General features: G+C 46.6%; 1 protein-coding gene across 1 annotated transcript in view; it reads left to right on the top strand.

The window, feature by feature from the left end:
- The window catches only part of DPH6 (diphthamine biosynthesis 6), a 338189-nt gene that overhangs the window by 239582 nt on the left and 75497 nt on the right, over positions 1-23110 (top strand). Inside the window, exon 13 of the mRNA XM_054971781.1 lies at positions 19913-20155. Coding sequence (XP_054827756.1) covers positions 19913-20155 — 243 coding nt within the window. The remainder of the gene's footprint in view (positions 1-19912; positions 20156-23110) is intronic.

The raw sequence follows: 23110 nt of genomic DNA, 5'->3' as shown, positions 1-23110 counted from the left end.
CTGAAGGGCAGGCACATGGGGGGTGCCACCAGTGAGTGGCCAAACCCCCTGCCCCCTAGAGGGGAGATGGCCTACCACTGCCTCCCCAAGCCCGCCAGGCCCGTCAGATGCCAACATCACCCATCTTACTGAGTTCCAGAAAGTAGCCTCTTTGAGACCTGGCAGATGAGCACATGGGGGGTGCCGCCGGCGAGTGGCCCGCCATCCCTTCCTCAAACCCTCCAGGCCCAGTGGCTGCCGACATCACCCATCTTACTGAGTTCCAGAAAGTAGCCTCTCTGAGGCCTTGTGGCAGGGCACATGGGGGGTGCCACCGGTGAGCAGCCAACCCCCTCTGCCCCCTAGAGGGGAGGCGGCCCACCACTGCCTCCCCGGGCCCACGAGGCCCGGTGGCTGCCGAGATCATCCATCTCCCTGGCTTCGGGAAGGTGGCCTCTCTGAGGACTGGTGGGCGGGCACATGACTCCACCCCCAAACTTTCAAGAATTTGGGTTGGAAAGAATTGGCTTATATATACTCAGCATTTCTATGGGGCCCCAAAGCAGCTTACAGGATTATTCACCACTCTATTTTATCGTCATAGGATAGGTAGGATGAAATGAAGTAAGTTAATCTAAGAGAGTGACTGACCCGTGTCATCCAGCAAGCTTCCATGGTGGAGTGGGGATTTGAACTTGGGTCTCTCTCCCCCCCCCCTCATATCCCATTCCAACACTTAAACTACTGCACAACACTGGGTCTCCAAAATCTAGAGTTTTGACACAATTTGACATCAATTATCCATTTGTGTGTACACTGATCCAGTAAACAGCAATAGATTTTCTAACCCAGGGATCGAGGGGGGCGGGGAGAGCTTCATCCATATTTGTTTGCTCCAATCACTGTTCCATGGAACTCTCTTGATCATTTCAGGCACCTGAGAGAGCGGAAAGATTTGTATAGAGAGCTACTTTTTGATATGAAGTGAATGGGAAAGCTTTCATAGACTAGGAGGCGTTGATGTGTGGTTCTGCAATGGAAGAATGGAAACAATACTGACCTCACAGGATTTCTTCTTGGACAAGCATAATTTACAAAGGCCCATATAAACAATGAAGAGCAGTGGTAAACAAATAAAAATAACCACAACGACCATGCTTGCTAAAGCCTTCTGTCATGGGCCAGTCTCAGCCCATCACCTTACCACACTTGAGTCCTCTTCAGAGGACGAGGAGGTAGAGGAGCCGGCAGAGCTAACCTCTATGCTAGAGAAACCTGCACCGGAGTCAGCTGCAGTGCCAGTAGAGCTGTCAATGGAGCAGCAAGTAACAAAACCAGGGACCTCTGGGAAAGCCATCAGGGGTGATGGCTCATGCAGAGCGGAGGAGAAACCGGCATTCTAAAGGCCTGAACTTCCTGAGCCAGCCTCAAGATGGAGGAACCCGCCAAGGGGCCCTGCTGGCCCAATTTCCCTGTGGACTCAGATCCAACAAGCCCAATTGGGTGACCCCTGGGCCCAATGTATAGTCCAGACCTTGCAAGACCCAGCTCAGCAGGACCCCCATGGATACCACATACAGCAGGGGCTACTGACCTATGAAAGTCAAGCATATGTTCCATCGGTACCCCTACAGGGGGGAGGCAGTGCGTCTGACCATGACTTCTTGCCTGCCAGCCATTTGGGGCATTATAAGACACTGCATCTAGTATCCTGGGAATTCTGGTTGCCCTGAATGTAAAGGGAAGTGTTCTGCTATGTGCAGTCCTGCAAGGTGTGCTGACGAGCCAAAGATCTCCCAGGCAAACCAGCTGGCCTCCTGCATCCTATCACTGGAAGGTCCATGGGAAACAGTATCCCTGGACTTCATTACAGATTTACCCCAACCCAGCAGCCATACGTCTTGGTGGAACTGCTGCCCATGGCAGAATTCGCATAAAACAATTCACACCTCGACCCAGCAGACACCATTCCTGGCCACCTATGGACACCACCCTCGCTATTTTCCCCAGATCACACCAAGTTCACCGGTACCCTCTGTCAATGCTTTCATGCGGGAACTACAGGCTCTGCATCATCTGCTACAGGAGCATCTTGAAAAGGCAATGCGGGCGTATAAGACAGCAGTGGATCGACCCCCAATGGGTAGGGGAAGCCTTGAAGGTGTGGGATTCAGTCTGGCTTTCTACTCGGAACATCAGAACCTGACAGCCTTCTCAAAAATTGAACAATTATTTTATTCGGCCCTACTGAATAGTGGAACAGTTCAATCCTGTAGCTTTCCGTTTGAACCTCCCACCAACGATCCGCATCCACCTTGTTTTCCACTGGTCCCTGCTCATGCTGGCAGCACCCCCACATCTGTTCCATAATCCGGCACCGCCATGACCACCAATCCTAGCAGACAGCCAGGAGGAATTCGAAGTGGACCAACATCCAGACTCCTGCCAGTGCCGAGGCCAGTTGCAATATCTGGTGGAGTGGAAGGGGTATGGGCCAGAGGACAGATCCTGGGAACTTGCCAAGAATCTCCATGCCCCCCGACTCATAAGGAAATTCCATTGTGCCTATCCTGACAAGCCAGGACCCTCCGACTGCTCGAAAGGGGGAGCCATGGGAGGGGGAATAGTGTGGGCCAGCCTTGGCCAGTCACCACTCACACTCGAATCCTCTTCGGAGGACAAGGAACTAGAGGAGCTGGCAGAATCAGCCTCTACACCAGAGGAGCCTGCACCAGAGTCAGCTGCGGCTCCAGCAGAACTGTCAACAGAGCAGCAAGTAACACAGCCAGGGATCTCTGGGGAAGCCATCAGGGGTGAGGGCTTGTGCAGAGTGGAGGAGAAACCGGCACTCAAAAGGCCTGACCTTTCCAAACCAGCCTCAAGATGGAGGAACCGGGCAAGAGCAGCTGTTTGGGAAAGATGCAGGAGCTCATACTTGCAAGATTTGCGCTAGGCAGAGCTGATCTCTGAGAGCGAGGTGCTGCAATCACATGAAGAAGAAACACCTGCACCGCAGCCATGACCTAAGGCCCAGAATAAAACGAGGACGATGAGCAGCAATCAGCATGGACGCAACCTAGCTTGCCACTTCTTGCAACCTGTGCCTCTGTGTCTGGAAGCTCTTGACCCCACCTTGTACCTTGTTTTCCTTGGACTGGACTCTTGGCTTACAACCTCAGCTTGAATCCTGGACCTGCAACTGCCTGTCTTGTTATTGGACTGCCCTGCCTATGTATTGATTCAGACTGTTGCACTTGCTTTTGGACTGACTTGCTCATGTATGAACTTGGGCTACCTGATCTACTTGTAAGCTGCTTAGCTTGCCAGGCGCCCCCAGCCTGGGCTGGTGCCTAGCCACTGAGTGCAACACCTTCCCACAACCATGACCATTTATAAATTCGGAAAGCCATCCCAGGAATAGTGTTGCCAATTTTGGGTTGAGAAATTCTTGAAGGTTTGAGGGTGGAGTCTGGGGAGGTAACCAGATGGTAGCCAGATCTCACACAATTTCATTTTTTCCCTGTTAATTGTGATATTGGTATAGCAGCTTTTTCAAAAACCTTTCTTTTTGTTCATTCTGTTTTTTCTGTTTATAGAAAAATCTCCCTGTTCCTAGGTGCCCCTCCTGCAATTATCAGAATCTGTATGTATATCTATATGTCCAGTTCTAAACATGACTCCATCTTGCTGATCAAAGTGCTGTCAAGCTAACTGTCTATGGGAAGAACTATGTGACAGGGGAAGCCCCCACCTACTTTACCCAAACCCCAGATGATATCATTTGCTGTGCTCGCAGATTGGTCCAAGAAGTAGGTGCTTCTGGGGAAGGCTTGCTCATTGCCACACTGCTGAGACTGCATCAAGGGTACATGCCCTGTAGCATGTTTGCCCTCTGGCATGGACTGCAGAATAATGCTAGGCTACATATGGAACCCTGCCTTTGCTGAAACTGACAATAACTTTATGCAAATTTATTTTTAAGTTGTATTGAAGACCTAAAAGATAAAAGTGGAGTATAAATCTTTTAAATAAATAATCTGTGCCTGTTCCTGGACAGAACGGTATGGCAAAACAGAGTCACATGTTCCTAAATTCATAACCATGTTACAGTACATACTTGCTGAAAACTCTGTTTGCCCTGTAAAGTTCAATAAAAGATTCCACATTACCAAATGCAATTTTACTACCATTAACTAAATAAGAGGGACGTAGGAAGAAGGAATTACCATATATTAAATTAAAGACTCTCCACCTTAAAGCCATAATTCCTTTAAAGAAGATAATTTCTATCTAACTTAATCAGTAAGAGGTTTTTATTGCCTGAAGAATTAATTGATTTTAACCTGCTATAAGGTCAGAGGTACATATGGCTGACCAGAGGCAACCAATTAACACATTGTCAGTTGTGCTTGTTTACCTTGACTGAACATAATGGTAGGTTATTTGACTGGGTTGGGGGGAAGCAGTTGTCTTTGCATCTTTTGTGAACTTTAACCTCCTAAAGGGCATCAGTCCCTTAGAAATCACAGAGCTTTCATAACAAAGATTCCATTTATTGCATATTAACTATTATTTTTGGAGACCAGCGAACTGATTCTTCTGGCAATGATGTTGTCTCGTTGGAAATACTTCTAAGGCCAATACCATTGTTAATTTTTTTAAATGTTGCTGCTGGTGGGCGACTTTTAATCATTTAAGACTTTTAGAGCATACTTATCTTGTGCATCAAGTATATTCTCTCCCATTAAATCCAACAGATATTATTTGCACTCAAGTAGCCTTGAGTCTTTCAGTATGTCAGGCCATGATATTAGTTGCCAAATCTATAGAAGCTGCACTCTCATTTAACCAGTTGACCTCCTATAAGCAATAAATTTTGTCAGTTGTTATTATAGTACTGCTGTAAAGCTACTGGCTTTATTAACTCAAGTGTTTACATGATCAAGTGCATAGCTATTAGAAAATAAATTGTTATGAAGGATGGGGCAGGCAAAGGAGCTTATACTTGATCAAGTATGCTCATGTGCCATTAGTGGTAAGTGTTCACCCAGCTAACAGTGTTGCATTAACACTAAGCTCAGTATGACTCAGTATATCTATGCACACTTGCTGTTAGGTGAAGTTAGTAGATCACATGATTTGCATGCCGAGGGCCCCAGTTCAATTCCCAGGCACCTGAAGGTTAAGGACTGCAGAGAGACCATTCTATGCCTGAAGCAGCAAAGAGGTGTTAACTGGTCAGAATAAACAATACTGATAAAACCGGCCAATGATCTGATTTTGTGTAAGGCAGTTTCATATGTTGTGTATGTGGGTTTGGCCCACTTCACAGTTGAAGCTCCCAAAGCTGGAACAGTCTATATGTGTGTCTATATATGCAAATGCACACTGTTTAGGGTCTATGTGAAAGTGCATGTGGATATGTAGATACATAAACGCAAATAAACATATATAGATGCTTATAATATGTCAGAAAATCTAATGACAAATAAATTGAGCAATCTGTCCATCTAGTACATTTTTGTCCTCTCCTCCTTCCAAAGACTGCACCATCATGATTATTATCACAGCAACTCACTAAGGTAGGTTATACTGAGTGACTGGCCAAAATCACCCACAAAGCTTCATGGTAGAATGGGTATCTGATCCAGCATCACCCAAACCCTAGTCTTATATGCCAACTGCTGCACTTCTCTTAACATTATGAGATGTAGTACCAGCCTTAATGGCATAGAATAGCACAGATTTATGTTATTGTGTATATTTATTTATTTGCACGAGTGCATTACATACAATAATTACATCAGCAACATTCATGTCTACATGACCACAGACACATGCACACTGTAAAATCATTCTTATATCAGGGACAGTTTCCATGATAGGCAGTCTTATGTACGTCCAAACTGAATCTTTTTACAGCCGAATTGTGATCATATGAAAAACACAGAACAAGATGAGACATTGTGTCAATTATTGTAAGTTTTCTGGTTATGACTTAAGTTTTCATGGCTAGATACAGCACCACTAGTGTTTTCCCAGAACTGCTGCTACAAGCATCCTCAGATGTTGTGTCACTGTGCCTTTATTTTGCATAGCCAAATAATAAAAAATTGAAATCGTGAACACAGAACAGCTATTGGAACGATTGTGCTTTGCAAAAACACATTTGTAAGAGCTATGACAAAATACAGGCCAGAACTTTGGTCACATTTTGGAAATCAGCCACAAAAATAGTTCTTGGTAAGCAACATGAAACATTTGCCAGCAGCCTTAGCCAGGTGCAATACCTCAGTGACAAAGTCTTGTTCACATGGACTCTTCCCCAATCTAATTTTCAAACATCCTATCCTTCAAAGTGGCATGAGAGCTTGTAAAAAGTGCAATGAGTCTTCCCTGTAGTTTTTGCTATAAGACTGTATTTTATTCTAAATTTGTCTCAGTTCCTCTGCCTGGAAAGCACCAAGTTTGTGGAAGTCAATTTGTTGTGCAACATATGCCTGACGCCCTCAGTCTGATTATTCCATTTTGGTCTTGCTGAACTCTGAAGCGTCAGTCCTTTTACAATGGCAAATGACGCACTTTATCCTGATAATTGAAATGCAGTTCTCACAGGAATATGTTCCATGATCCATCCTGCTAACAACAGAGCCTTCCTTTGGCAAAGCACAGCTCTTCCCCCAGAGCTAGTCTTCTTGTGTGGGAGGAAGGCTTTGCCATTAAATGAATGGTCACAGAATCTAACCCAGTGAGCTTTACTGTGGGTGCAAAATTAATTGATATGAAAATGGCCTTTCCAACTCACTGAAGTTGCAAACCTGAAATTTTTGAAGAAATTACTATACAAATGCTTGAAAATGAACTTCTTCAAAATGAATAGTAGATAGCCTGTAATTAGTATGCAAAAATGTTATTATCAAAGCTGAATTGGCCCAACGTCAATTTGTTTCAACACTATACTGAAATCAAATTCCTTTTACCTCTACTAGTTGCAAATTAATCTCCATTTTTCTAGTGTGCAAGATGGAGAGATGTTTCTAAAACGTGTGCAAATTAAAATGCTAGAAATGTAATGTGGATAATTTTAAGTTCTAAATTGATTTAAATTTTTTATTGTCTGTTAACCAAGTATTTATGTTAAAATGTTTCTTGAAAATATACATTTTCAAGCACAAATTCTCAGTAGTTCCAACTATGCAGGTTTTCAACTTAACATTCCTAGCGGCTATTTTATGCATTGTGAAGATAGAAGCTTTCTTATTTATTTAATGTCATTTATATTCCACCTTTCTCACTGAGACTCAAGGCAGATTACACAGAGTGATATTAGTACAGTCAATATAAGGAACATCTTCATAAGCAATGCCATAGGGTAAATAGATACAAGTTCAAAAAGGCGTAGTATTAGTAGGACTTAAAGATGGGCACGAACAGGGAAAAAAATGAACATGATGTTCATTGTTTGTTGCCATCGATGAACAGTGATTCATGAACATCAACGAACATGACCTGTTCACGAACATGTTTGTGGTTGGATGTTTGTTGGGGCCAGAATGGCCCCCTTGGGACTTAGAGAGCCCATATGTGCAGGCAGTGTTCAGAAGACTCTCCTCCAGCATCATCCAAGTTTGATCAAGAAACCTGACCTGAGCAGGCATCAGGACAGGTAATAATAATAAAGAATAGCTTGGCCCCAGAGCCTGGCAGCAGCCCTGGAACCTGAGGGAGTACAGCTCTACCCCACCACACACAGAAAAAATTCAATCTCCAATGCACTCTCCCTCTCTCTCTCAAATGCCAGCAACAGCTCTCTCCCACTCCACTGTCTGCTAAAACTGAAAGCCAGAGCTGCAAGCACAGTGCCTTTTATAACCAGCAGCCCTGGCACCAGGGTTACTGGCGCTGGAGGCCAGCCTCATGTGCACGTCATCATGCAGTGCCGCTAGCGGGTGGCTGGGGCGGAGTGAGGAGGCTGTCCACATGCCTCCCGGCCGCCTGTCCTAGCCCATGTCTGCTGCGCCTGCCTGGGGGCAGGCGGAAGCGGTGCAGCTCAGCAAACTGCCCATTGAAGAGGCACCGCAGGAGCCTTCCCCCCTCAGGGGGAGGGAGGGAAGGAAGGCAGGGGTCCGCAGGTGGGCTAGGAATGCCGCTTCCGCCGCCACTGCTCCGGCTGCTACCTGAGCATGGTGGCGTTGGGAGGCCGCAGGCAGCAGGAAGGCAGAAGATGAGGTGGAGGCGGGCGCAGATGGCAGAAGCGACAGCCAGCCGACGCTCCGCTTCGCTCCTCCTCTGCCAGTCCCCAGCCCCCAAAACGCGCAAGGGGAGGAGGAGCTGAACGGCTTCGGGATTTCCACAAGAAACCACTAAGCACGCCCAGTTCCTCCCCAAAATGCGGCGCGAACCCCGCCGGCTCGCCTTTGCTCCTCGCTTCAGAGGTGCTGCTTGGAGACGTAGAAGTTTCTATGCAAACACGTGTTTTTGCCTGGGGGCAGGTGGTGGAGACGGCGCAGGGCTGGCCGGCAGCGGCATGGGACGTGCGCCTCCGCCCCTGGGGCCCCCTCCAGCACCCCCTCCGGCCCCATGGCGCCCGTGGCCCCTGCCTCATGGCCTCAACGGTGGCGCCAGCCCTGATAACCAGAGGTGCTATAGAGAAATACAGGAGGTCTGTTGTTGGCAGTCAGAACTGCCTAACAGCGTTTGTAGGGATGAGATTGGTGTTCCCGTGGCTACAGAAGACCCCTCTCCCCCCTGCTCTTTGCTCCCATGTAACAAAATGGGAGCTCCACACTTGGAAGGGAGACCTGCCTATCAAGGTAAATTGGGTTTAGATTGAGGTTTCCAGGGCAACAGAAGGAGTTCAGACAGTCCCTGCCTACATTGCTAAGGGAGTTGATTGAAGGTGCCAGACTGTCTGGCTTTATGAACAGCTGATGAACATCATGAACAGAGCTTGGAACGAACACATGTTCATGGAGAATGGAGCCTCATGAACAGCTTGCTCACAAACAGCAGATTGGGCTGTTTGTGGCCTTTTTTTGTTTGTATTGCTGTCCGTGCCCATCTCTAGTAGAAATCCAATAGAACATAGTGGTGAGGTCTATGGTTCCTAACTCATCAGCGGATCATCTGAGATCCCATCCCTACAATTACACTATGTAGCACATTTTTTAAAAAATTGTGTAATCCACTGTGAGCCTCAGCAATAAAGGCGGACTATAAATTAAATAAACCAATACCTTATTTGAAACAACTGCCATTCAAATAGCTGTTTGGGGGGAGAAATTCCAACATTGTGACGCAAAATGAGTTTGGAGTAGGGGTGTGCAATTCGGGTTTCAGATTTGGTAAAGTACCTGAATTGAACCCAATTTGCAATGATTCGGGATTTCCTGAATGATTCATTTGCAATCATTTGGGAAACCCCGAATCAAAGCTTCCCAAAGCCATTCATATCGCTTCGGGAAGCTTCGGATCAAGGGGTTTAAATGCCCCTTTCCATGCCGCTGCGAAGATGCATGGAAAGGAGCATTTAAACCCGTAGATCAGCTGTTTGGCAGAGAGATCCTCACCAAGCAACTGATCTAGCCAGTGGGGGGTTTAAATGCCCCTTTCTGTGCCTCTGTGAAGCAGCACAGAAAGGGTCATTTAAACCTGTGGATCAGCTTTTTCGCAGGGAGATCCCTGCCAAGCAGCTGATCCAGGCCTTCCTTGCCACCCTGTTGGCTGCTGTGGTGGCAGAGGAGGTGGCACGGACCCTGCAGGAGCCAGCTCCAGGCTTCCCCACTTCCCAGCTGATTGGACTCCCCTCTCCCTGCCAGCCAGGTAAGTGGCATGGATGGGGGTGGGGGTTTGCCCCAGCGGGGTGGGGGGTTGCTCCCTTTCACTTAAGCATCCTCCGAATCTTTACGGAGCATACCGAAGCAAGCTAAATACCAGAATCCCAAAGCAGCTTGCCGCTTCAGGATTCTGGTAATTCCAGATTTTTGGGGGGTGCACACCCCTAGTTTGGAGTCAACTTGTTTTTATTAACTTGACAAACACCACATTTAACCCAACTTTAATAGCTCTACTCCAAAAAGAATATTTCCACACCTTTGCCACTCAGATTTTTTTCGGTATTTACTCAAATGCAAGTCTTGTTTTTTTCATAGGTATTCCATATACAGTGGGAATGGGTAGTGGGTAGGTAGACCCCACCTCACAGACTCACAAGCCTTTCTCAGTCCCTGCCATCTACCCCAAACCCCCTTTCACAGGTTTGGGGTTTTCTAGGCAAGTTAAGGCCAGGAGCCTACCGCCACACACCACATATCTAGCCTCCACTACAGCTGGCAGAGAGCCCTGACTCAAATCCTCATGAGTAGAGATGGGCACGAACCGCATTACGAACCTCAAAAACCCACGAAAATGGTGATCGCAACCCAGCGGATCGTGATCGGCCATGGCCAACGAACCAGCAGTCGGGAAAGGCCTGGTTCAGGGCGTTTGGGCACGGTTCGGGAAGCCAGACACTCAGGCACCAGCAATCTATTCCCCTGGCAACGGAGCCAGGGGAATGCCTGAGCTCTGTCTGCCCTCCTTCTGTCACCCTGGAAACCTGAATGGAAGCCCAGCTTTCCTTGATCAGCAGGGCTTCCTTCCAACCACAGAGCTGCAAAGCAGTTACAAGTTGGGAGAAGACACCCAGGGGGAGGGGTGTTCTGTAGCCATGGGCACTCCAATCTCATCCCTGCAAACCCTGATAGGCAGCTCTGACAGCCAAACACAGACCTCCTCTGTTGCTGAATGGGACCCATGCTTATAAATAGCCATGGTCTCCCAGGCTGGGTTTCACTTTCTGCGAGCAGTGGAGTTGGGCAGAGCTCTTGCTTGCCACTTGCTATCCTTTGGAAAGAGAGACTGAGAGAGTACAATTGAGCTTGGCTTTGGGGGATAGGGATCTATCTCCTCTGGTTCCAGGGCTGCTGCCTGGCTCTGGGGCCAAGCTCAGTGGGCACCTCGGCTGAGGGCTCACATTGATTATTAATCAGTGCCTGATCTGGTCAGGTCTGTGGGAGCGGTGGGCTAGGGCTCTCCCACAGTCCACCCCTCACCCCGTCTTCCGTGTCCAGCCCCACAGCGCAGCCTGTAACCGTTTGTCCTCCTTCCCTGGGACAGTTAGTGGCCGGCGTTAAAATGCCTCCGTATGGAGGCACTTTCGGGCCCTTCCTGATGACCCCCGTGTGGTTCGGTGCCGTGCCTGTGATGTCCTGGTGCGCAGGGGCAAAAACCCAAAGCACCTCTCTTCGACGGCCCTGACTTGGCACCTGAAGAGGCACCACCCAAGCCTGTCTCCCTCCTCACCTAGTGAAACATCCATTGGGGGGAGAAAGAGGGCCACCAGCTCTTGTGAGCGGGGGTCAGTGGGAAGATCATTTTGCCCTGAGGGTGATTCTGGTGAGAGCAGAGCACTCCGGCAGACCGCACTGGCAGAGGTTGTCCCCTCGGGGTCTGGAACAGCGGCGCTTACGACCTCAAGGCTGATGGCTCAGGAGGCGGCTGCTGCCGCACTGTTCCTCAGTAGGACCCTCGGGTGAGGACCCATGGTGGCTGGGGGATCAGGGCCCCGATCCGAATGACACGTCCTCTCCCTCCCACGCCAGGAATACCAGTGCACTCCTTTTTGGCCTGGCGGATGCGGGGGGATCTTCTCACTTGCCTCCCACATGACAGGTCCTCTCCCTCCCATCCTTTCCGGCAAGGCAGGAATTTGGGTGATGCTGCTGATGGCAGCCTCCTTTGGGCACTTGCACAGCAGCTCAGGAACTTTAACATATAGTTTTGCCGCGTGGTGCCCCCATCCATCGCAAACGCAGAGCCCTCTGAGCAGGGGAGAATGGGTCGCTCGACTGATATCCTTCCCGCAAAGGCAGGAAGGTGGCCAATGTCAGCTGCTGCTGCTGCTGTCCCGTTTCCATCTCCCCCTTTCAGGACCCACTCTGACCCATCCAAACAATGCCTCCTGTCCTGCCCATCCCCTACTTTCTGCAAAGGCAGGATGGCGGATCAGGTCAGCCCCTGCTTCACGAGGGACTATCCTGTTACTGTTCCCTCCTTGGTTACACAGCTCGGTTGTGCTTGTGCAGCCGATTGTACTGTGTATGGATAAAGTCGGTTGACAATGTGGCGGCACCCATCAACGGGACTGACGGGACCTCTTTCAGCTGGGTGGGAATGTCTCCCGCAACTCCCGTCCTTTCCGGCAAGCCAGGAAGGTGTGTACTTTTGGCTGCCACCGCCGCACTATTCGTAAGTGGGACCCTCGGCTGAGGACCCGTGGATGCTGGGGGATCTTTTCCCCCCCTCCTAATGATGACAAGTCCTCTTCCACCCACTCGGGGAATACCAGCGTGCTCTTCTTTGGCCTGGAGGTTGGTGGTGGGATCTTCCCACTTACCCCCCATATGACAGGTCCTTCCTCTCCCTCCCATCTTTTCCGGCAAGGCAGGAAGGTTTGTACTGTTGGCTGCCGCCACCACACTGTTTCTCAGTGGGACCCTAGGGTGAAGACCCGCAGATGCTGGGGGATCTTCCCCCACCCTTCCTCATGATGACAGGTCCTCTCCCTCCCATCCTTTCCGGCAAGGCAGGAAGGTGTGTACTGTTGGCTACCTCTGCCACACTGTTCCTTGGTGGGACCCTCGGGTGAGGACCCATGGATGCTGGGGGATCTTCCCCCTCCTCCTCCTCATGATGACAGGTCCTCTCCCACCCACTCCAGGAATACCAGCACACTCCAGTGCGGCCTGGCGGATGGGCATGTCGCTGCCTCCCCATACCCGCCAGGCCTGGCGGCTGCCCCCAATACACACCTTTCCTTTCTCTCCTGGAATACCAATGCGTTCCTTTTTGGCCTGGCAGGTGGGCACATGGGGGGTGCCACAGGCGAGCAGCCAGACCTGCCGCCCCCTAAGGGGAGGCGGTTCGTCACCACCTCCCCGTGCCCGCCAGGCCCAGCGGCCTCCCCCAGTACACACCTTCATTTCTCAGAGGGAATACCAGCGTGCTCCTTTTTGGCCTGGCGGTCGGGCACATAGGGGGTGCCGCCAGTGAATGGCCAGACCCCCTGAGGGGAGGCAGCTTGTCACCATATCCCCATGCCCGCCAGGCCCGGTGGCCACCATCATCACCCGCTTTCCTGGCATCACAGGGAATACCAATGCGCTCCTTTTTGGCTTGGAGGGCGGGCACATGGGGGTGCCACCGGCTAGCAGCCAGACCCCCACCCCCTGAGGGGAGGTGGCTCATTGCCACCTCCCCATGCCCGCCAGGCTCGGCGGCCGCTGACATCACCCACCTTTCTGGCATCTCAGGGAATACCAGCGCGCTCCAGTTTGGCTTGGCGGGCGGGCACATGGGGGGTGCTGCCAATGAGCAGCCAGACCCCCCGCCCCCTAAAGGGGAAGGCGGTCATCGCCGTCTCTCTGTGCCCACCAGGTCCAGCGGCCACAGCCAGCACCCACTGTTCCTGTATCGCTGGGAACACCAGGGCGCTCTGCTGTGGCCTCCACGAACCACGAGCCGGGTTGGCAACGGGAGATGTTCATTGCTGTTCGCTACTTTGGAATTGTTGTCAGCACCAAACTACGATCCGCTGGTTCATTAATTTTTTTTGATTCGTGCCCATGTCTACTCATGAGGCCCTATCTCTCCCAGAGGCTCCATGACACAGACAACTAGATCTGTGTATGTACCTCTCCTCATCCAACTGCAGCCCAGGGTTGTTAGAGAACAGTGAACTCAGAGATACTTTCAAGTTCGGTGTAGTGATTAAGAACTGCAGAACTGAGTTTGATTCCTCACTCCTCCTTGGGTCAGTAACAGCTCTCTCAGAGCTCTCTCAGCCCTAACTCATAGGGTTGCCAGGTCCAGGCTGGGAAATTCCAGGAGATTTTGGAGGTGGAATCTGGAGGGGGTGGGGTTTGGGGAGAGGAGGAGCCTCAGTGTGGTATAATGGCATAGAGTTCACCCTTCAGAGCAGCCATTTTTTCCAGGGGAACTGATCTCTGTTGCCTGGAGATCAATTTTAATTCTAGGAGATCTCCAGCTACCACCTGGAGGCGGGCAACCCTACATACCTCCTTTCTGAGGATAACAACAGCAAGACTTTGTACACCACTCTGAGTGTGGCATTAAGTTGTCCTGAAGGGTGATATATAAATCAAATGTTATATATACACTACTACCATTTAAACTAGGCCCTTTTAACATGACCAGAGCATTTGTGTCTGTGTCAGATATTTTCCATCAGCTGACAATCTCAAGCCAACCAGGGTTAAACAGAACCAAAACCAAACTTTTTTTACAAGGTGGATCATAAGAGTGAACAGATTTTAAACTAAAAACCACACTGGGGTTAAACAGGGTAGGTTTCAATATAAAAGAACAGATTAACAGCCAGCGATCTTTCTGTTGCCTCTCTTAGCAGCATCTCAAATCCTTCTTAGTCTCTCCAGAAGCCTCCTTTTCCCTCCAATGAACTCTAACTCTGATTGGCCCAGCATAGCTCCCGCTCCCGTTGGCCGTCTCAAAAGAGACAGAACTGGAGCCAGTTCTGTCTGTCACACCATCAAAAAAAAAAGAAAAGGGTGTTCTTACATTTGCATGCAAGCTACAGTTATGACTAATAATAACTTTTTATGTGTATAACATTTTAAGGGGGTCATCTTACCTTCAGTATAAATACAGTGTAGCACCTTCCTGGTCAAAGTAGATGATATGTGGGAGATCAAGCTCTGCCATGTTTACTGTTAAAAAATAAAAGCAGTTGTTGGAAGCTCAGGGCAGCCAACTCCTGCCTGAGCAATTGGAGGAAGTGCCTATAGAGGGGGGAACTTGGGGAAGAAAGTCACCTAAAATGTATAGTATACCATACAGTCTGCCCTTTGAAGCTACCATTTTCTTCAGGGGAACTGATCTCTGTAGTCTGGAGATCAGTTATAATTCTGGAACTCCAGGATCTACCTCCAAGTTGGCAAACTTGTGGGGACTCCAGGCAGATAAGACCCACCCCATGAGGGGAGACGTTTTTTACATCTGGTTACGTTTTTCTGATTTAAATCCCCTCTCACAACCCTCCCCCTGCTTGGAGGGAAGGGTATTTTGTTGAAATTGGAAAAATGGCATATGGAAAAGGGTTCAAAACCCATACCCAGACATCATTGTCCCAATCCAATATCCCACTCTCGCTTCATATCTTAAAAAAAATACAAATGATCCTAATCTTAGGGTTACATGCAAGCTCTTGTTTGAGATAAGAAAGCCATTCTCTCCGTGTTGCAGCCGAAAGGTTTCCCGCTTTTCTTCAAATACTTCGATTTCTTTTGAACTTTCTTTCTAACTACAGGGGTTAATTTTATCAGAAGTAACCAGGAGACTTTTAAGACGGTGTTATCTTGGTACATATTTCAAAACACTGTCAGATATTTTATCAGTAATTAGTATTCATATTATGTCTCAAACAATCTGTTCAAGTATCGGGGAAATGAACTGGTTGAACAGCTCTCCTTTCTCTCTGATAATTAGTGGGGGGTAGGGTTACATGCAAAACTGGGGTCAAACAGGAGGCTGTTTTTACTAGAATGATGTAAATGAGCCATATTAGGGCTCCACCTTATCTTCTAAGTTAACTTTGGAACAAACCCTTCTTAAGAAATAAAAAAAATGACTTCTTGGAATAATTTCTTTCTAGATTTGTTGCTCATCTTGTCAATATGCCACTTGATAGCTGGCTGGACTCCCTTGTTCAGTGGCACATATTTTAAAATAGCACACATCTCCCCCCCCCCCCAACCACCACCACCAAAGACCATTTGTTCTTTTTAACAGAAATATTAATTACATTCCTTTTTCTTCCAATTTTTGAGGGTTATATATAGCATAAAAAGTATTTTAGACATTTTAAACAATTTAAAAATATAGAAGATGGGTGTTAGTTCATGTAGTATATTTCATCTTTGCTGTCTCCGCCTCTTCAACTGTTAATCATAGAATTTGATTGCCAAATTGTTTAAGATACTCTTCCAATAGTTACATGTGTGAATATTCTTTGAGACACAGGCAGTTTATAAGGACAGATTTGGAGCTGCATATGGGTTTGTCACATGGTTTGATTACCACATCTTTGAGGACATTGTTCATTTAAAAAAAAAACCAAGGGGTTCTGCAAATAATTTCCTCCAAGAGTTTTCACCATTATGTAATTTGATAGGAATCATTTTAGGCTGAATCTATACATGAATGGCTGCCCCTGAATAATACGGTTCTTGTCTCTTTATGCTCTTTTTACTCAGAAGCACAAAAGGTGTGCTGTGACATGACCATGCTGTGAATTTTTCAGTCTATTGCTACTTACTTGGTTATGGGGTGGGACAGGCTCTCCAACGTGCAATATCATTTCTAGCACAAAACTGAAAGTGATATAATTGCATTGGGATCAAGCTCTAGGATTCACCCAGAACTCTGTGGTTAATGCAATGGCATCACTTCTAGGGGCTGGATTTTGTTTTTATTGTGCTAGAACTGATATTGTGCCTTCTTGGTCTGATGCCAGTGCCCCCCTTCCTCCACTGGCCTTTGAAATGGGGAATGGGAACAGCTGGCAACGGCCTGGAGGTTTCCCACTGTAGCAGGAGACCTTCCTCCATAGCTGCTTCATCAGCTACCACAGAAGGAGGATGGGGAAATCCACAGGTAGCTGTGTATCATCACACATTTTGCATGACTAGATGTGATTACTGTGCTACCCAAGCTTAAATAATGAGTTCATAATGTTTTTGTTTCCAGGTTGTATTGCTCATTCTTTTACATGGCATTGTCCTTCTTGCTCTGTTTGGGGTTAAAAATGAGATGTTTTTGCATACCAGAAATCAGCAGCCATGAGATCAGCAACCAAGGCAGCTAGCTGCCATTTGTGCATGCTCAAAAGTTTAATGGCATGGTTCTGAATGCTGAAATCAAGTTGAACTCTTTCTGTGTAGAAGCGTAACACCCAAACTGCATATTACATTTTTTAACAAGTCAAGTTCCTATTCCTTGAACTGGTTCACCTTCCCCACACCCACACAACAGCTTCAGGGACCTGCTTTTTAAAGGAACATAGGGGCCCAATTTGGCTGATCATTACGGTGTGGGAGGGGTTATTTCATTTTCCCTCATGCTGTTTTCCCAAGCCAAAGTAGCTCCCAAGTCAAAGTAGGGACAAATTATTTGGCTCCTGATGGAACTTCCCATATAGTACTCCTCACATGCTACAAATGGGGGGAAATAAATCCCCCCGGCGACATTCTGGTGTGGGAAAACAACATGGGAGAGAAACAGGGATCATTCCTCCCTATATGCCAAGTCACAAGCTGAATTGGGCCCCTGCAATCCTTTAAAAGCAGTTCATCACAGCTGCTGTATGGCTGCAGGGAAAGTGAGTCAGGTCTGGGAGATAGGGGTGTTATCCAAATAGGATCTCTCCTTAATTTGGGGAGGAATTAGCATTAAAGAAGACGCAACACGAGGGGGTAACTAGGAATCTCCACCTATTTATACCAGGGCCAAATCCACACTTACCGGCATAGTGCTAAACAGTCGGAATGGTAGCGTCTTCCTGGCGCGTTTTATGATGTCATTGTGCCACAATGCCGCTCTGATGGTGCGATGAAGTCAGAAAAAGCACCAGGAAGATGCTATAGTTCCGACTGTTTAGTGCTATGCAGGTAAGTGTGGATTCAGGCCAGTATTGTTCCCTTAGAGAACTCTCAAATATTCAGGCAAATGTTCTACTGGAAAGGTTCTTTATTAGCAGAGAAATAAAAACAAGCATACAGAAAGCACACGCAACATACACACAAAGCTAAGAAGACAGTGGGGAAATGGGAAAGCAGTTTCAAGGAAAAGGCAATAAATACCAGTCTTGGAGAAAAGAGCAAGTCCAGGGGAGAGCAGCAAAACAAACAGCATTTCATGGAGAGAAGAGGCCCAAAAGTTGGGGGTGCACACACACACACTGAGTACATGGCTGGGTAGCCCAGTTAAAGGGCAAAATGTACCCTGGAGCAAAGCTGATGTCTCTGCCCTAAAACAATGGCTTAATGGCTTATCCAAAGATAGGGCAATAACTTGGGAAGGGTTTGATATGACTATCTGGTATAGACTATAGGTAAAAGTATTGCTTGATGGCCTGGTAAGTATCGGACAGTAAGGCTATCAGATGTGCTCAATAGCCTGATTACGTAAATGGAAGAGGAAACATGGAAGAAAGAGTTGATGAGATTAGGCAGGGAGGTATCTCAGGAAGCTTCATTAACTCTGCTGCTCTCCGGGCTGTGGAGGGCTGTCAGTTGTCATTCCCCCACTGACTTATGACTTGGTAACTTTTCAGGCTGTATGCCGGCTGGCATCCTCTCTGCCTGGGGCTAGGCAGTGTCTAGGACTTATTGAAAGGGGTTTATGATATTCCATATCCATAAACTGCCCTTTTAGTGTGGGGAGGAGGCCTGACTGTTAACAGGGGTTGCCGGGGTTGTGTGTGCCATGACATCACTTCCAGGGAAAACTAGAAGTGACATCATGTAAAACCATAGTGTTTCCATAGACCCAGCTATTCTGACTCACGACCAACTTGTTAAAAATGTAATGCATAGATCATCTCTAAGAATCCTGAACTAGCAGCTGAATCTAGTAATCACTGGTAAAATAACATTGCTCAATTTATAGGAAAGTAAATGTCTGTGCAGTTTGAACACTGAAATCATGAACATTCACAGTTTCAGACTTAGATCACGTGGCTGAGCTCTGGTAGTTAGAGCATTAGACTGCACCAGTTTCCTCACAAGCCCTACTCTCTGTGCCCCACTTGCATAGATGAGATGGGTGGGATACAGAGACAGGGCTTTTCCACATTGCCTGGAGGCTCTTCTACTCAGTTTAGCCACGAGGCCCAAACATTTCTTTTTACCTAAGCTTTTAAATAAGGAGCTTGACTTTTTAAAAATTGGTTTTACAGCCTGCTTCTAACTTGAGAACTATTTTGTGAGAATCATTTTAGACTGCAAAATGTTTTGTGCTGTTTTATGCTTTGGGTAGGTTTTTAACAGTTTGTGAATTGTAATGATTGTTATGCTGTTTTACAATTTGATTATGTTTTACTTTGTGAGCCATCTTGAGCAGGTTCTCTGAAAAGGCAACATATCAATTTTACAGATAAATAAATGGGAACATAGTATCATCCAAAAGGACTACCTGGTAGGGTTGCCAGGTCCCCTGGAGCCCAACCTGAGGGACAGACAGGGAGTCCTGGCGGGGGTACAAAGGGAAGCGCTGCAGAGCATGGGTGCATAAGGAAAGTCCCCTCACACCGCCTTATGACCCCCCCCCCCTTCCTCCAGCTTACCTGGGCTATCCAGATCAGGGTATGTGTGGAATTAATCTTCTGTATAATTGTGATTATCTTATTTGTACAAAAAAAAATAGTTTTGAGCCAGCATCTTTGTCTTAAATTAATGAGAATTAGTGTTGTCTGTAAACAGAATTTGCAAATCTCTTCCCCCTTTTGTGCACTCTCTAATTGGCGAGTTGTAAACACAGTTTGTGACACAATCTTTTATTGATACCTTGAAAATATTGTGACATTGTGAAAGGTTAAATTTGCATATTTCTAGACTTACCTGTTTAGTTCTCTGCAGATTTTCTTCAAGGTAATTATGCTCAAATGGACATCCTTGTATTAACATTCAGGTTCAAACTTATTAAACTGCAATACTTTTTATGATGCAACTAAATCCTTGTCAGAAATGACTTCTCCACCGGTAGACTTGCTGTTTTTTCCTGTTAGAGATAATTTTGTAATAGCCTCTAACAGCAACAGTCTTTCTAATACCTTTCCCCTCTATTATTCTTTTTTTAGGTTGGAGAAGTTCTTTACTGTGCTGGACAGATTGCCCTTGTACCCTGTACTATGCAGCTGATAAGTGCTGGCATAGAAGCAGAGGCTTTGGTTTCCTTAAGCCACGTTGAGAAAGTCCTAAAAGCCATGAACCAGAATGCTGAACTCCACCATGCACTTATGGCAAATTGTTATGTAACTGAAAACAAGTACATTTCTGTTGCTCAAGCTACATGGCAGAAGAAATTAAGAGAATTTAAAAAGGTATCTGTAATATCAACTTTCTTCATTCTGCTTTGAAAATAACAGTTTATGATTTTTTTCCTGACTCAAAGGATTATCAGAATATTCTACGTACATTTCACCGAGGAATCAAGACTGATATAATAAGGTTTGATTGAGCTGTTATGTTGCGGCTCATAAATAGCTGTAAACAACTGTAAAAAGAAAATTGCTTAATAGAAAGTTATATTCATCACCAATTTTGTCTTAATCCTCCAAAGCAACAAGTTAAAGAAGTCTTTAAGAGCATCCAATTCCAGCTGGAAATTTTTGAAAAATAGTTCGTATTTGAAATATCTGTGTTGTAACCCTTTTTTTTCCCCATAAGGGCAGCTTATTTTGTTATCCTGCTTTATGAATTGCACACTTATTTTTTTATAAAGATAATTTGCATCTTTTCTGGGTAAACATTTTGTTCTTGAGATATTTAAAAGTAGCAAAATACCCTAACAATGCTTTAACTATTACAATATGACTTTGAATCATATCAAAGTTACCCGTTACTAATACTCTAACACAGTTATTGGTTTGGATTAAAACAGGAACAACTGGGGATCCACAAAAACCTTGTTGGGGGCATCTCATTTTCTCCTCTGATGCCGTTTCCCACTATTTTTCTTTTCCCTGGCAGCCCCCATGGCCTGTGCCTTTTTCCTGCTTCCTTCTCTCCTTCCCACCCACCAGCCAACCTACCTTTATCTGCCCCCCTGTCTTCAGCTTTCCCTCCTCTCCCTCTGGCAGCTTCTCTCCAGGAAAAGTTGAGCCCAGCTATGTGGTGGCCACAAGGCCAGATGCAGTGGTGTGAGTAGTGAGTCCCCAGTGGTCACCACTAGGCCTGTATCACTCCAGGGGACATGATAAGAGGGTGATAGGACCCTTGCCAGGTTTGCTTTGGCCTCCAAGCTCACCCCTTCTCTCCCCCACCCCCATGGATATGCATTACAGAAACCAAGGCTTGGAAGGCTTAGCTATATTGTTGTGGGCATCTAGCAACCTCAGAATGACAACTGAGAGCTTAGTTGGCACTCTTTTACTAAAGCTACAGGTGTTGTTTCTGTTATTTTGGGTAGTTTTAATTCCTTGATTTTATTTATTTATTTATTAGATTTCAGACTTTTCTGCAAATCTGGCACTTTTTTCAGGTTTGCAGAGAAATCCCCCCCATCAGTCCCCAGGCTCTGCTTTGCAGATCTATTAATCCACACTCTATGATTCAGTTTGAAATTAGATAAAATGAAGTTTACAACTCAAGGCAATACTCTGATAATACTATGTTATGCATACGTTTTGACACACATCAGTTGCAGTTTAGTTTAGCAGGACAGAGGCAGTATGTTAGAGTGTTTTGGTACCTGGCTGAAATCACAGGTAAATGTACTTCAAGATGTTTGCCATCTTGGTCACAACTGAGCAGGATATGTAAGTCCCAGAGCATGGTCCAGAGTAGAGATGGGCACGAACAGCTATAAGAAGGGGAAAAAATCCACGAACAGCCCAATCTGCTGTTCGCGAACAAGCTGTTCGTGAGGCCCCATTCTAAACAAACAGGTGGTCGTTACCAGCCTTGTTCGTTGCTGTTCGTCTTGCTGTTCATCAAGCCAGACAGTCTGGCACCTGTAATCAATTCCCTTGGCAACTTAGGCAGGTATTGCCTGAACTCTGTCTGTACTCCTGCTGTTGCCCTGGAAACCCCTATCTAAGCCCAATTTAGCTTGATAGGCAGGTCTTCCTTTCAAGTGTGGAGCTCCAAATTTGTTACAACAAGGGAGCAAAGACCAGGGGAAGGGGGGCTCCAAGCTCTGACTTTGCAGACAGTGGAGAGAGAGAGACAGTTGCTGTTGGCATTTTGATAGAGAGAGTGTATTGGAGCTTGAATTTTCTTTATGTGTGGTAGGATAGCGATCTACCCCTTCAAGTTCCAGGGCTGCTGCCAGGCTCTAGGCCAAGCTATTATTTATTATTGGTACCTTTCCTGCTGCCTGCTCAGATAAGGTTTCTGGAAGTGGTGCGGTAGGGATCTACCTCTTCAAGTTCCAGGGCTGCTGCCAGGCTCTGGGGCCAAGCTATTATTTATTATTGGTACCTTTCCTGGTGCCTGCTCAGGTCAGGTTTCTGGGAGTGGTGCAGTAGGGATCTTGACCAAACTTGGATGATGGCTGGAGGAGAGCCTGCTGGCCCCCACAAACAGCCAACTACGAACAAGTTTGTGAACAGGGCCATGTTTGTGGTTGTTCGTGAGTCCCTGTTTGTGGATGGCAACGAACTTCGAACATCATGTTCGTTGTTTTTTTTCTGTTTGTGCCCATCTCTAGTCCAGAGGCACATGATCAGCTGATATAATTTAGGTAAACAGGATTGAGTCTGGATCTTATTCTGGTCACCACCTGGACAGGAGTTCTCTTGAGAACCTTGAGTCCCAAAGAGGAAAGGTGATATATTAATTAATAATGATATAGACATAACTTGGTTCATGGATGATGCCAAAGGAGTATGCAAAGTAATGTGTTAAATAAGTTCATTATGGTTGTTTCAAATATACATAATTATTAAGTATCTACTACCAATACTCCTTTATTTAGCAAAATGTATGCATTATTTCTCTTTCCCCCGACCCCAAACCAAAATACTTAAATTTACACAAGATTTATATCTTCTCATCCTTTCCATAGTGGTCTGTTGTTTGTTGTCCTCTCGTTTCTTACTTCCTCCTCTTCTCTATTTAGAGTTTTTTGTTTTTGTTTTTTACCTAAAGTAAAAAATATTTCAAATCTAGGAAAGTAAATATGGATAAAAGGGGTGGCTGGGAGAAAGCGAGAAGTTTGCTATGAAGACCCCAGTGGCTTCTGTTAAGAAGAACCTGCAACAAATTTGCAGGAAAATATTGTTTTATAGGGTTGCTAGGTCCCCTTGGGGTCCAAACTGAGGGATGGGAGCTCA

The sequence above is a fragment of the Eublepharis macularius genome, chromosome 2 (genome assembly GCF_028583425.1).
Source record: "Eublepharis macularius isolate TG4126 chromosome 2, MPM_Emac_v1.0, whole genome shotgun sequence".
Classification (NCBI taxonomy): Eukaryota; Metazoa; Chordata; class Lepidosauria; order Squamata; family Eublepharidae; genus Eublepharis; species Eublepharis macularius.
This window is presented reverse-complemented; position numbering and strand designations above follow the sequence as displayed.